The sequence below is a fragment of the Parasteatoda tepidariorum genome, chromosome 2, assembly GCF_982258835.1.
Source record: "Parasteatoda tepidariorum strain Cologne lab strain chromosome 2, Ptep-v5.0, whole genome shotgun sequence".
Classification (NCBI taxonomy): domain Eukaryota; kingdom Metazoa; phylum Arthropoda; class Arachnida; order Araneae; family Theridiidae; genus Parasteatoda; species Parasteatoda tepidariorum.
This window is the reverse complement of record NC_141756.1, coordinates 72,350,910-72,367,400: the sequence shown is the minus strand read 5'-3', so window position 1 is coordinate 72,367,400 and position 16,491 is coordinate 72,350,910. Positions and strand designations below refer to the sequence as shown.

The 16,491-nt window shown below is 27.9% G+C and overlaps 1 protein-coding gene across 2 annotated transcripts in view; it reads left to right on the top strand.

Moving 5' to 3' along the window:
- Positions 1-15,285, top strand: part of LOC107453574 (retinoid-inducible serine carboxypeptidase) — a 35,483-nt gene extending 20,198 nt beyond the window's left edge. For both annotated transcript variants that reach the window (XM_043045357.3, XM_043045352.3), the window contains exons 6-13: positions 1,071-1,181; positions 5,474-5,602; positions 6,784-6,877; positions 9,126-9,242; positions 10,570-10,632; positions 13,357-13,437; positions 13,551-13,708; positions 15,183-15,285. In XM_043045357.3, the coding sequence (XP_042901291.2) occupies positions 1,071-1,181; positions 5,474-5,602; positions 6,784-6,877; positions 9,126-9,242; positions 10,570-10,632; positions 13,357-13,437; positions 13,551-13,708; positions 15,183-15,248 (819 nt within the window). In that variant the 3' untranslated portion in view covers positions 15,249-15,285. The remainder of the gene's footprint in view (positions 1-1,070; positions 1,182-5,473; positions 5,603-6,783; positions 6,878-9,125; positions 9,243-10,569; positions 10,633-13,356; positions 13,438-13,550; positions 13,709-15,182) is intronic.
- Positions 15,286-16,491: the final 1,206 nt, after the last annotated feature.

The window sequence follows — 16,491 nt, the reverse complement described above, 5'->3', positions numbered from 1 at the left end:
TTAATAATATATAATTTTCTTTTATCTTAGTTTTACTACTACCTTCTGAAAAACGCTAATAAACACAATTATGTTAACAGATACAAACGATTATGTCGGCGCTATAACAAAAAAATACGCTTTATATTTCATTTAATGCAGAAGAATCTATTGAAGATCCACTTAATTGAAACTCTGAAATGTCGCACCCATATATAACTTGGTGAATGATAGATACGTGATACCGAAAACAAAACAAAAACATAAGCACACAGCTGTTTGGCGATTTGCGAGAACGCTCCCTTAACGCCAGTAGAAATTTTCGCCAACCCGTTTATAATCTATGGTATGGTTTGGCAATTCTCGACCGGAACATCTGCTCCTGCACCCCAGAGCCCAAGATCAAGAAAACTGAGATGGGCACAGTAGGCCTTGGCCCTCAAGGGCTGTCGCGCCGCTGAGTTTAGTTTAGATTTCAAATGTGCTATCCATTTCTCTCTCCAAGTTGCAATTTTTTTTTAAAAAAAAATGATATTTTTGTTCTTTTTTTATCGAATTATACAAGTTTACAAGCTAGGGCCTCTTCCCTATAACAACTGTTTCTTCATGTGCTTCTGAACAGTTCATGATAGGGAAGCGCACCTAGACGTGTACAGCAATATTTCCAGGCATAGATGCAATATTACCTAATCCTGACGATGTACCGTAACTCTCCTAAAAGTTTGATAAAACTTTTAAGCTACTTCTGTTATACATAACTTTTCTAAACTTGTACATTTGGACAAAAGTTCAACTGAAAATGACATTTAATAGAATTAAAAAAATAGCAGCTTTAGGTGCAAAGTTAATATCAAATTTAAAATCGACACAAAAAAATTTTCCCTTGTGTCGTGTATAATGTGCCTGACAAATTTTTAATATTCAGTTTATTAATAAAAATATAATGTTTAAGGATAAGTTTAAACTTTTTTTAGATGTCTATTAAATTCATATATGAAATCTTTAATTTTCGTACAGTATCAATAGAAATTTGTTGTTTTGTTCTTGTTAAGTTATTACATTATATGCACATTTCATTCAAATTATTTCAGGCAATTAAGAGTAAAACCATCAATGTCAACTTTAAGGGTATTGCTCTTGGTGATCCTTGGATATCACCCATTGATTCAGTTTTTACTTGGGGTCCATATCTGTATGCAACAGTAAGTAACCTTAATCATTTATTAATTTTGTGTACAACAAAGTTTAGATGCAAGTTTTTTTCCATATCAGTATTTATGTAGTATTTATTGTCCTTCTATAAATGATCATGAATATTTCACGATAAAAATTGTTAGCAATACAAATTTTTAACTTTGTTCTTTGTTTGAAATTTTTGAGTACCTTTAAACAAAGTAATAATTCCTAATTCTTAAGGTTTCACATTGAAGTAAATTTTATTTTATCGAGTACTGTTAATTACATGAAATGTCAAGTTGCTTGCAACTTTTTTTACTTTCAATTAAAAAAAAATTTTCAAAATTGTATTTAATTATCTAAGTTTTGGTTACTACTCTTATTTATCTATACATAATAATAAACGCAGCTGTGTGCGTGTCTGTTTGTCTGTCTGTCTGTAATCACAATATATCGCCCCAGAAGCCTCGCCCAGGCACGAAACTCGGCACATAATTGTGTTTTGACATAATGAAAAAGTATTTTTTTTATTTTTTCAAAAATTTGGATTAGTTTTTAAGTTATCCGTCATTTTGTAAAAAAATCCATGCTTTTTCGTCTTTAAAGAGCCATATTCAAAAAACTATTCGCGATCGCAACGAACTATAGGGGGCGTTGTTGTATGAGACGCTTACCTGCGATTTCCATATGAACCGTCATTCAGTTACTCTGGAGACGTCGTTAATGTAGCGTGTAGCATTGCAACGTTCCTTCTTTAATGTGGCTTATTAAATTTAAAACAGAAAAATGCTTGATCTTCTTTCTTGTACAACCGAAAACAAAATGGTATCTCTTTTTATTAGAGAAGGAATATCCAAAACACATCGGAAAAATATTTGTACATTAACAGAAAAAAATATGTATATTCTTATAAGAGTTAAAACCTAATGCCCGAGAAATAGTATTACTAAATTTAATGATATAACATGAAAGGCCCATTTAAACTTTACATTCTATAGTTTTAAGAATCATATTAGTTCAAAAATTAAAATGAACAAAAAGTATACATAAGCCTCATAATTTTATGAAATTTAATTTTGTAAACAACGTTTTTTGACAAAAATTTTTATCAAAAAATTTCAAGTTTCAATAAAAATCATTATTTAGAAACTAAGAAACGTAAAATAAAGAATGCTGACGAAACAAAAACAAAAAAAAAAAAAAATTCTTTTTTGTCGCCATTTTTAGTGCTACGAATATTCGTCTTTGGGATTTGCCAAAAACAAAACAAGATGCAATTTTATTTTTTCAGGAGGGAAATATTTTACCGAAAAAACGAAAATGTACCGATTCCCACAACATAAAACTTTATCTTGGCAAACGTACGTTTTGGAAATGTTATTTCATTAGGAATCTTATTCATCAGAGTTCATATGGCGATATGATTGTTTTGAATCTATGCTAAACTCTATATCGGCTCATTCTCCACCGAAATCCAACTAACTATTTTGATTTTAAATAAAGTGTTTTATTTTATGAACTGTCGCAAAAATTTTAAGTGTAGATTGGCGGCACTTAAAAACCGCCAAATCTGTAGCGGCGGTGGCGTTAATACGTCGTAAGTACCGAATTTTTATTCCATACTTTTCTGAATCATATTATTTCAAACATTGGAATATACAAGAAGTATACATAAACACATAATGTTATACCATTTAATTTTTCAAAAGTATTTTGAGAACAATTTTTATCAAAAAATTATAAACTAAAAAACGGAAAATAAAGAATTCTTAGGATAAAAAAAACGATTTTAAGAATTATTAACATTGAAATAAAAACTTTCATATTGTTTCTTTTTTTTATTATTCTTATAGTTCTTAATCAGACGTAAAAAACCATTCTGTAGAGAACCATCATCAAATGAAAAAAAAAATATTTACAAGCAAATTTTTTATTGTAAAAATCATTGCACTTACCTGATTTATGATTCCCGGAGAATTCCAAAATGATAAGTTCCTTGTTTGAAAACTTTATTCTCAAATAATAGATACATAGTTTATACCTTCATTACTTTTAGATAACATACTACACAGCAAAATTTTATAATTGATATGAATTTGAATATGTAGCTAAAAACAGAATAGCTGAATTCTAGTTGAACTTATTCTTTCAAAATTAAAAAAAACTTACCAAGAAAACGATTTAAATTAATTAAGAATCAGCACAAATGGCACTATTTCAAGTAACTTGGATAATTTTTTATTGTTGTTTTCCGAATTATATGGATACAGAAATATATACTATTCTATAACGAAGAAGAATATGCTATAACTATTACAATTCTGTATGTTCTGAATTCATATTTATTCACTGGAATGACGAAAGCAATGTTGACTTCACTTTAATTCGTAATGAATTGAAGACAGAAGAAATGCATTTTACCTTAATACACACATCTGTAACAGTATCCGAAATCGGAAGTCATCAGTTGCAAGTTTGTTGATAATAGAAATTAAAAATTATTGAGAAATTTTTCTTCAAATGTTTGGCGTGTTCTGTTCCTGAAAGATTTACTAATATTCTGGAGATTTTTTTCAAGTTCTTCGGCCTTTTCCTTAGGGAAATTTTGTTTCTTATTTGCTGCTAAAAAATGGCGTCTGATTCAGTCAATGACTTTGATGGAACTAAATGAAAACGTGATAAATTAATGTCCGATATTTACAGGCTCCCGCTAGACGGCGTACTCGAGCGTTGCGATCGCGAATTAAAAAATGCACATACTTTTATCCACTCTTATAAATGTATGCTAATGCGAACCTTACAATTGAAATATTAATTTTCGACTACTTAAACCAATAATATACGAAGGAATTAATAATTTAATTGTAAGGTTCGCATTAATTTACATTTATCAAAGTGGAGAAAAGTATAACTTTTGTATTAAAAATGTGGCAACATATTCGATACGCAAATAGAACGTGCTTTGGTTAACTTTCAATCAGATTAATAAAAGATATTTATATATTTATTGATTAGTTTTGTAATTTTATAAATCAAATTTTCTATAATTTTAATTTTTTGAAAAGTGACATGATTACTTTGTTTCAAAGAGTAATTATAAGATACCTGTAAACTTTTTTAATGCATTGAATGTTGCCTTTTTTTTAAATGAAATTACATAACAAAATCACATTTTCACCATGTTAAAATAAAAATTATTGAAAATTGCAGAAAACTATTACTAGAAAAGAAATGTCATAATTTAAAAATAGACAAATATTATTAAACTTTTTCATTTATTTATTTAAATTTTTGAAAAATTTAAATTTCTACTTTTCGAGAAAAAACTGACATAACTTAAGTTATTGATTTGATATGCATCTAAACTTTAATTTGGGTATTTTAAAAATAAAATTATTTCATTATCATTTAATGTTGACAGTTTTTTTGTGCACAATTTTTGTAATCCTCAGACTTCAGAATCCCTAAGAGTTACACTTTCAATAAACACAAACATTTTTAATCTCCTTGTTTAATATAAAATTTCTATTGCAAAATAATGAAATGATATAAGAATTCTTCTTAAATAGCTATAAAACTTTTATAAACTAATTACTATGGGGTTTGAAAATTTATGCTCTCTATGGTACTAGAGTCTACATCTGAGTTTGCGTTAAATTTAGGACACATCGCTGGTTCAAAATTAAAACGACACTTCTGCAAACATAATGCGTTGCAGAAGTGTCGTTTTAGTTTTGAACCAGCAACATTATATATAAAAGAATGATCCTACATACTTTTTCTTGGCAATGTAGTCTACCTATTCTACTTGTTGTTCATCAAAAAATGCACCGAAATGTCTGATATAGTCTACTAAATTTCCACTTCTGTTACTAAAAAAATGTGCTTTGCATTCATATTTGATTTATGTTTAGAAAATCAAGCATGCAGGTTTTGAATACTCATTGTTTTGAATACTCATTGTTGATACTTTGTAGATTTTTGTAACTAAAGTTTATATAGTTTTATTTGATAAATTGAGGTTTAGTAACAAGAGATAAGCAGAGTAACAGAAGTTTCAATTAATCACCAGTTTTTTTATTTATAATTTTTTTTATCAATTATCATAATAACGTACTGTCATTTGCTGCACGCTATTATCGGGTTGACAGGTATTCAGATTTTGCAGATATTTCAAACATGGTATATTAACATTTATTAAATTATTTTTTTAACTAAGAAATAAGTAGGCTTATATGATAAAAGGAAATTTAACTTATTCGATAAGAATAAACGGCTAATATTTGTCTTTATCCACCTAATATAAAATCTTTTTCAGTCTCTTTTGGATAAAGTTGAACTTCAGTCAGTTAAAGCACATGCATATGAAGTCAAACAGACTTTAGCTGCAGGGCAGTTCAAAAACGCCACTGATAGATTAATTCAGATCCAAGGATTGATTGCCAATGTTAGTATGATTATTTTAGATTTTATAGTATTTGCCATTTTAGTGTTTGAGTTATGGGAGTTATGAGTTTCAGTTTAGGGTTGAGTTATGGTTTATTCTTATATAATTTAATGTAAAATTCATTTTACATTGAATTTCATAAAAAGATATCATTTATAATTATAGGGATTGACAATCAAGTTTTCCACTTACTTAGGCACACAACTCAGTGTGGGCTTTTGTATGGTTATAAACAGATAATTTTTTACTTATCGCTTTAAATATACAAAGCATCTTATACACAGTAGATTCAGAGAATAAGGAGTTGATTAATAAAGTTGCAGCCTATCCTGAATATTTCAGATTATTTACACACAAAATTTAATTAAACTGAAATTACAGACGAAATGAGGAATGTATGTTGTTGTTACTTATGCCAGTTGCCAATATCAGCAAGCCTGCTTGAAATCAATCGAACTTTTAAGGTAGATGATGCGTTTCTTGTTTTTTTCAGTGGCGACATCTATGGCCAACATCAGTCGCCGCCCAATATACAGAGAGGACTAATCATACTCCATTCATTCATCCACAGATCGTAATTTTGATCTGAAACAGAAAACAATCAATCTCCAATTCAGTACCCCCAGTGGTATTTATTTTTTATGGAAGATTGGAGAATTTCCTAACCCCAACAGATTTAGCTTGCAACAGTCATCATTTAATACATGAGGATTCTTTTGCCTACTCCCGTTCTCACGAACAATAGCCCAATGTCCTACCAACCAGGCTACCCCGGCCTGTGTGAGATTATAAACATAGCTAATATAAATCATATTTAAAATCCATTCAAGTATTTTAATTGTAATTAATAAGGATTCAATAATAGTATAAAATAATTAAAGTATTAAATATTATAAATTAATATAAAATAAAAATGGAATAGATTTTTTTGTGTCCATTTTGAAACTTGAAATTAAAATATCCTCTGCAGGAATTAATTAGAATATTTAAGGCTAACCTATCAAACCATTAAAATTGCATCTCAGTACTTGAAAAACCCCTTTATTAAATCAATATTTATTAAGCTGAATTTTAGTATCTGAAAATCCGATTATTTGATCAATAGTTATTATGCTGTTCTGTTTTTTATTTTGCATACTGTACATAAACACTTATAGAAAAATTTTCTGTGCTTATTTTAGTTTACAAATGGAGTTGACTTCTTTAATATTTTAAAGAAAGAAGATCCATTACCTAGTAAATCTGTCAACACTCTGCCTAAAAGTCACAGATTGCGTAAGCTATTTGATTATTTTCTTCTGCATTTAAACTGTTGATTTATTTTTAAAAAAAATCTATTTTCACTTCAAATGAGATTGATTTTAAAGTGCTCCCTCTGAGTCATTTACAAACATTAATGTTTTTCAATTTGTAGCTACGTTTATTTAAATCCTGATTTTTTTTAAGCAATTAGCATTTTCTCTTGCTAACTAATAATCAAACTTTAATAAAAATATAAAATTATTTGTGTAAATGTAAAGTAGTGTGAACACCGTCTGGTTAACCATGTGCAATTTTTAATAATTCTAGAGCAGAGGTGAGCAACATTTTCTCCAAGAGAGCCACAGAGAAGAAATTTTAGTTTTCAGTAACCCCAATGAATTGGCTTTTTTATATTAATGGATTATTTATTTATTCCCTATTAAAATAAAAACAATAAAAAACAATTTATCAATAATTTAAAACACAATATATATATATATATATATATATATATATATATATATATATATATATATATATATATATATATATATATATATATATATATATATATATATATATATATATATATATATATATATATATATATATATATATATATATATATATATATATATATATATTCTATTTTCAAGGGGACTGTTGATAATTTTAAATTAAACACATGAAGTTTAGCATACTTTGTCTTTTTTTAAGAAGAAAAAAACTTAATTGCCGCAAGTTTTTACTTTTTCTGCAAACGAAATTTTATAATTTTTTTTACTGCATATAATGCAGTGAATTAGATCTTTAAATTTTAGAATGCCAAAGGACTTGAATCTTTTAACGCATGGATATATTTAAATTTTAAAGTTACAATTTCACTTCTCTGAAAAAAATTAAAATCAGTTTGAAAAATAGTTATAAAAATGGTAGCGCTTGTGAAGGTGGTTTCTCAACGAATTTATTACTGCAAACTGCGAGCAATCTACAATTTGAGGGATACAGGTAGTGCACACCCCTATTGTAGAATAACCTTTAAGTTAATTGACAATTATCTTAGCCAATCTGTTCTATTGTATTTATAAAAATTGTTTTGTTTTTCTCTTTTTTTAATATAAACTTAACATTGATGATTGAAATAAATTCCCATTTTTTGTTATAAAATTTTGTATGTTTTACACTAGCATGACAAAAAAAAAATTTAAGTTTTATTTATAATTATTTGATTTTCAGAGTTATAGCTAAGTTTTCATGACTGTAATATTTTGCAGATAATATAAACAAGAAATAAGATAAACACTTGTTTTTTCTGTTAATAGCAATTTCTATCATGAAAATTAGTTCAGATCATCTGTGAGCTTTTTATTATGGACATTGTCCGAAATGCTTGTTTAGAAAAATGGACACAATTCTATATGGGTATTTAAGAAAATGAACTCAGCATTTGATTCTGATTTTAAAATTTACGTATGAAAATTATTTCTTTTTTAAATTACTAACTTTTGGATCCAATTTGTAATGAGATGTCATTCATGAATCCAAATTATTTATCACATTTTTTTCTAATCAGTCTCTTTATAAGGTAGTTGTGGGTCCTATAAATTTATAATGGTAATAGTCATGTTTGAATTAATATTTTTCAAAACCACTTTATCATTTAGCGTACTGATTACATAGTGGTGTTCGAAAATTACCTCCATTAATATACCTTGCTATCCCGACCCCGAATTTCAGGACATTTCCACTTAATAAGTATGCTTAGTGCTTAAATAAGTAAGGAATAGAAAGAATGAAATTTTTATTCAGATTTTTTTTTCTGATTGATTATTGCAACGGTGCATTTTTTGCTGTGTGTCTGTTTTTCTATACACACAATTCAAGCTATGCCTAGAATAAAAAGCTCACCGACAACATGCTAAAATAATTTCTGGAAGTTTTGCTTTAGAAGCAGCAGCCTAAATATGCAGATATAGTTATTAAAACTATGTATTTTTAAAAAAGTAAATTTACACATTGATAAATCATTGAGACCATCGTTCCTTATAAATCTGATAAAAAAAAATACTTATACTTTCATTTTTAATTATATCTCACTTATTAACTGATAAGATGAAAGAAATATAATAAATTAACTCACGTTCATTCTTGTATCTCAAATATAAACATTTTTAACCTCCCCCCTTAGAGGAATATTAATTATATTCTTTTCTTTCTGAATTAAATGTTGAGTGTAAAATAGAGTTTATAAATAACTGAATAATTTATTTCTCTCTCAAAGATAAGTTTAGGAGACAGGTAGACCGACAGCACGGGGATGGGGAAGTCTTGTCTGACTTGATGAATGGGAAGATAAGGCAAAAGCTGAATGACATACCAGAAAATGTCACTTGGGGTGGTAAGTATTACTTAAATTATCAAATGAAATTATATTATAAAAAAACTCTCATATAAAAAAAATCAATTGTACCTTTTATTTATAATTTTTGTATTTTTCATGTCTTAAATATTTGATTTTACTGGGTTTTAACTCTGTTAATTTGGGGTGGCTTTAGCTATTCATATTTAATATTTTTGGAGCAGTTCATCTCTACAGCAACTGAATGAGTCTCTATATATTGAGTAAATAAAAAAAGTAAAGCATTGAATGAGAGGATCAAATTCTAAATAAATAAAGTTTTTAAACCTTTCATTGTCAAAGGGAAATAGAGTATACTTTGTGCTATTTATGAATAAAGCTTAACAATTGGAATAAAGCACAAATTAAAGCATAAAATGCTAATCACATTTTATCTTTTTACTTCTACTTTATTCTTATTTTTCAGCTCAATTTCTTGTAATTCAGCAGTTGTCAACTAAATTTTTTTTTATATTTCTAATATATTTCAGTTATGTTTTATTTTAATTTTAGAATTACTATTATATTTATATGCATGTGATCAGTTATGTGAAATTTATAATATTAAAGAACATCAAACTTACAATTCAGTATTCATTAATGCAGGTTAAAATTTATTAAATGGGTACTGATTTATGGTGTCAAAAATGAATTTAACTATATTAAGAATTATTGTTTTTAACAATTCCTTTTTTCAAAAATTTCATTTTAACAATCAAGATCATCTTATACCTTTTATTAGATAACATGATAATTTCCTTACCTAATGCTTATAGAATTAATATTATTTTTTAAACAGAAAACATGAACTAAAAACAATTGAAAAGTAACAACATCAGCTTAATGATTTTTTTTATAAATAGAATTATGTTATGTTAGCGATTAGAATTTCTATATTCATTTCACATTTCAACTTGGACTTTGCCTGAGTAACATTACTCTCTCCAAATACAAAGGTGCCAACCTAGGGTCACACTTTACCATTAGAAAGAAGAATATAATCATATAATACACTGAACAGATCTTCTTTCTTTGTACTGAGTTTTATTAACCACTTTTGGCAAATTTGCAACCCATTATAAGTATTGAATAGGACTTAAAAAACTGTATATTTTCCTTTTAATTTTAAAACTTTGATTTCTAATTTTCTTTCACTACCAATTTTATCCTTTTAATTAAATAGTTAAGTGTTTTTAGGCATGAAATAAATATATAATTAATATTTTCGTTGCCTTTCTCTTTAAAAATAAATTTATGTCATATACTCATTGTTACTTTTTACAGTTTTAACAAAGTTGTGTACTTAATTAATCATTTTCTATGTTAGGTCAGTCATCTGATGTTTTTAAAGCACTTTCAGAGGATTTTATGAAACCAGTGGTGTCCTCAGGTAATTAAATCTTAAATTTTCAAATTATACGTTTAGAGACAGCATTATCTTATGATTAAAAATTCTCAGAAAAAAAAACATTTGATGGTTGATTTAATTTTGGTTGATCAAAGAAAAGCGGATGTTATCGTGAGAGCACAAAAGTACCATTAAGTATATACTCATAACAGTGAAAAACTAGAATAATGTGAGTAAACAATGTTGTAATTTAACAGGGTTGCCACTCCACAGGGAGAACAATGAAAACCTGAAAAATATAGGAAATTTAAAAATCACCTAAAATAACAGGGGATTTTGATTTTTTCCTTATAAACTGCGAATATACAGGGAATTTTATTTCCTATTTTTGTCTTTTAAAAAATTATGACCACACAGAGCGTAATCTATAGGATATTTAACCATGATATTTCAGCTGTACTGAACTATTTCATTTATTATAGCATTATATAAGTATGTTCAGCTATTTTTCCAGCAATTAAAACTAATAAAAATAGTTAGCCCAATGTAAGAAATAGTTAACCCTTTGAAAATAAATTCAGATTGTGAATTCATTCTATTAACCTAATGAAACGTGATGTTGGTTGTATATGCTTTTGATTATCAAGTAATCTATGTGTCACTAATTTTTTGGCTATTGATCAGGACCACCATCTTGACATGATAGGAATCTAGGGGCATCTTGTTACTCTTTTTTCATTCAAAAACAATTCAAGATGCTTCGTATTGATGTGAGGCCATATAAAAAAAGATTTAGCTGTTTTAATAATTTCTAGCGGTTTTAATGACTTTTTAAAATTAAATGCAAAATTTCTGTTTTACCTGGCCAGTTCCAATTACCCGTTAAAATTTAGAATGATTACCCGGCCAGGTATCATAACATTTATGCAAAACAATATAAAAATTGTGTAATTTTCTATGAAACAAATAAGTTACAACATAAAGTTTTAAGGAGATTTATTGCGCACCTGTAAAAACATATGTCCTTATTTTTAACTTTTTTTTAAAAAACAGAGTTTTTAAAAAATTTTCAATAAGACATTTGGGATGACTTTTCGTATTTCATAACGATTACTGTAAAACTTTGCTATGAAGCACAGGTATCGGCTATTGACTTCATTAATTAATTTTTCATCAGATTTATAGGAGTTTTGAATAGAATTTATTTATAGAACTTTTTTTAGCCGTAAGATATTATAAAATATCTCAATAACACTTTAAAATGACAATATATTAAGTTCAAAATGTTTTATAACTGTATACGTTATTTATGTGCAGTGAGGTATACCTCAAACTCTTTGATGCACGGTGAAAAATTTTATTTTATCACCAAAGTTTAACAGAGGAATAAAATAGCGACTATAGTGTCCTTAACGATAGGATTTTTTCTCGATATCTCAGTAATTTTGAACCCCCAAAAGTTGAAATAATTTCTACATCAAGCAACAAACAAGGGGCAAATTTGTTTTTATGGAAAACGTTTTCTTTGAAACTAACTAGTAATTGTGTCACAAAAAAAAGAGATGAAAACATTTCATGGATAACACAATAAGCAAACTTTAACCAGACTGATTGAGAATTGTATTTATAAAGCTAACAAGTAAGAAAACCATTCTATTAAAAATTTAAAGTTATCAATGGTCAATTTTATTCATGCTGGCTTCTTTTAAGTATAAATGTTGAGCAACTTCTACTGAAAATGTGATAAAATGTCTCCAAATGAGTTTTTTGTTGAGTAATATAAAAAGAGGTTTTTTCTGTTTTTAAAATTAAAATCATCTGAAAATAATTTAAATAACTATTCTTTTAAGAAAATTATCTCGGTTTTAACATGACTTGTAATTTCTGGGAAATTAAATTACTAATAGTAAAAATAATTAGTCATTTGCAAGAAAATATCTATCTTCTGTTAGCAACTGCTTTCTATTATACGTACTTCTATAAAATGCTGTGTCTAAAAACGTAAATAATAAAACATATTATTACATTTATTTATTTGCTGAAAGCAAACTCAGGATGAGAATAATACACATATATCTTATTTTTCAACAGTTAAATTTAAATTTTAGTCATTGTGATTTTATTAACTTTTTAAAGATATTAATTCTCGTATTTATTTAACTACTAGATTAATTCAGCTAAAATAATTTTTAGCATTGTTTTCTGAACTTGCATGCCTTCTCAAGTAGACACTTCTCTTTAGTGAACATATATCTCCGCCCTAAAGTCCTCTTTACAAAGATTCATTAGATTTAAAATTATACCTAAACCAGTTATTTCTGCTTTATTGTTAAGAAACTGATGAAATACACGGATTTCTAAAACTACAATAATTTTTTATTATAAAGTTACTATTTCAGTAAAAAAAAAAATTTTTGAACATATCTATGACACCCCTCACTAGATACCTGTTACTGGTTCTGAAGACTAAAATCCCAGTACCAGGTCATGAAATTTATGTTACTGGATCTGAGTTAGGAAAATCTGACATCTCTTGTCATTATAATAATGTGTTTGTTATATTAGAGAGCTTAGTCTGTATTAACAAGTTAATGAAAGATAGGCTGAATACATTAGTTTGCCACCTAAACATAAAAGGTACTAAAAATTATATCCTAAAAATTTCAGTTCGTGTGAGTTACGTGAAACAACTTTCTAAGCATTTGTTCATTTTCAATAAATTGATTTCAAGGTTTAAGGTCTAATTTAAGCTATTTTTTTTTCCAGTTAGTGAACTTCTTTCAAATGAAACCTATATTGATGTTAATGTTTACAATGGCCAGTTGGATCTTATGGTAGATACTCTAGGTATGATACTTTTAAAATATCTCTTAATAACATGCAATTAATAATTTTTCTTAAAATGATCGCTTGACACTGTCTTTTAATTTGTATTTTTAAATTTTTTGTTGACATCACAGGTACACTAGCATGGATTGAAAAGTTGAATTGGCCTGGCAATAAAAGTTTTATGGCTGCTCCGAAGAAACCTCTGACATTTCCCAATGATCATAGTGGAGGATTTGTAAAGACATTCAAGAAATTTAGCTTCTTTTGGATTTTAAAAGCTGGTCACGTGGTAAGTACATACTTATTTAGTTACGCAATTACTTTCAAGTAGAACTGGATGCGTAGCTAAATTATTCCACAAAAAATAAGCACCTTTTAAAGCCCTCAAAAATATTTTCAAGCACTTTAAAAAAATATCAGAATTAGGCATGGTTAGAAAGTTTTTGACAATTGACGGTCTTATTTTGTTTTAACTGTCATGTCAAAAAAAATTTGGCATTGTTTTTGACAATTGTCAAAAATCATAAAATTTAAAATCATGTAAAAACGAATGGCGTTTTCATACGCTGCGGATTGACAATACGCTTAAATAAATTGGTGTTGAATTAATTGTGAAAACGTTGAAAAGAACAATGTGAACTGTGTCTTTTTACATAATTCGTAGCGAAAATCAACGTGGTAAAGGAAAAATCCGATTTTGAAAAAGGAAAAATTAAGCACTTTTTAAAAACACCCAAAGAAAAAAGCACATTTAAGGGCTTTTGAAAATTGAAAATAAGCACCCTGTAGAATGAACATTATTAGTTTTTTACGTTAAATAAGTGTAAATTAAAGTTATAAAACGTTTCGAAGAACAGTTCTCGATATTGATGAAACTTTCTGTTGAATTCGCAACGTTATTTGAGTAATAGTTTGAGTGAAATTATGATAATTAGTAATGAGTGAATTTTTCGGAAATCTTTATTTACAAATCTTTTATGTTTGCCAATTAACAAAGGAAATACTCTAATGCTGCCCTCAAATCATGATAAATTTTACCTTTCAACATACATAGTTAACTTATATTACTTCATTGTTATTAAGATAAATGTTTAATAATTGAATATTTACTGGAGATCATTTACTAGCCATATTTTTTTAACACTAACTTAATTGCAATTGTTTTAATTTTTTAATTAGTGTTCCACCATCACTATATTGCGAAAAAAAACTGTATTTGTATGATGCGTTCATGTAACAGAACTTGGCCATCTTATTTAGTGTTATGTTATTGTCATCAAAGTTGATAATATAATTATTATTCCCTTTGTAGTTCGATACTCTATAATTATTTTTTAATAATTATTTTGTGAAATTTTTGAAAACATTTTACAACACATGACCTGAATTGAAATTATATTTTAAACTTCCAAAGACTTTTGTATTAGAATTATTTCCTTTAAGACCAGCGGAATAAAAAAGCGTTTCCTCAGGCCCGCATACTCTAAAAGTATATGAGCTAAAAAGGTACTAATATACAAAAGGTACAAACATACTAATATGAGTTCTATGATGAGTGTACCATATTGAGAACCTGTCTGTGTGACCTAGGGCCGCTCGAGTCAAAAAGGCTCGTTTTATTTAAATACTGTAGGTTGTGAAGGGAGAATCACGTATTTATGATCGCAGTCCTTAAAAGGGTTAAAAAACTCATTAGGGCTCAGCAAAATGGATATTACACACATCATATTACATTTGCATTTGAATATGAACTTATTTTTCAGGTTCCTTCAGATGCGCCAGAGTCTGCTCTCAAAATACTTGACATGATACTTAAAAAGAATAAGTAAATACCTACTGTACAAAAATAAAGCCTACTAGATCTTAGCGTAATGTCTCTCTAAAACATTATTGAATTCATATTTAATATTGGATATATATTCCCGCACTGGGGATCAGTATTCCTCACTCTTCATCCACTACTTACACACATGACCACATTCAGAGTAATTGTCTGTGTTACGAGACTCTATCAGAAAGTAAAATATTCTGTCGTTCTCTACTTCCACACTAAATACTAAATCTGACTCCAACTTTTATTAAAAAATAACAAAATTTAATTTACATAATAATTTTAAGACGATAATTTTTTGTTCTACAAAAAGAAGTAACGTTGCCATAGCAACTCGGCAGTTTTAAAAGAAATTAAAAAGTTAGCTTTTGGCTTACATAGAAAGTATTTAACAAATTTTAACATTCTCCCCCCTTCTGATTTCAAGAAAATCAAAATTGTAAATATCTTTAAAATCATTTATCTCTAAATTATGAAAATTCAAAGAAGTAAACAAATAATAATATCCAAAAAAAAAAAAAAAAAAAAAAAAAAAACTATTGTCAATAACGTAAAAGTTTCACTAATGTCCTTCCACATCTAGTTTTTAATGGCAAGTTATTGTCTTTTAATGTACACATATCAACATCTTCTGGTTTCGTTAATTCTGGAACGTTGGACTGATTTTCAAAAGTTTCATTAAATGACTTCTTAAACAGTGGATCATGATGGGATATCTCTAAGGGATAAATTTTTCGTACGCGTCTATTAACTTCTCCATTAGCTGTTTTTACTCTTACCACTCGAACATGGTTGTCTTTTCCAGGGAAGGGGGAGATGTTTTTCCCGAGGGCCAATCTATTCGTTTCTTATTGTTGTAGCATATCAAAACAACATCACCAGGCCTTAAATCTCGTATTAGATGGTTATTCTTGAGCGGGTTCTGGACCAAAAGACTAAAGTACTCGTCCCTGAACCATTTTCGAAAGAAGATTGTTGATATCTCCATCTTTTTGTGCTGCTAACAATATCTAGGGGGTCTAAATCAGGTACACCGATGGCTCGTATATTTTGAATGAAAATTGATGGGGGAAGTGGGAGTAAGTCCTTTGAATCTTCTGAAATGTAGGTAAGAGGCCTGCCGTTGATAACAGCTTCCACAACACACAAAATAGTTAACATTTCTTCATACATGAGACAGGCTTTTCCTAAAACTCTTCTTAGTAATCTTTTAATCATTTGAACGATTCTCTCCTACCACC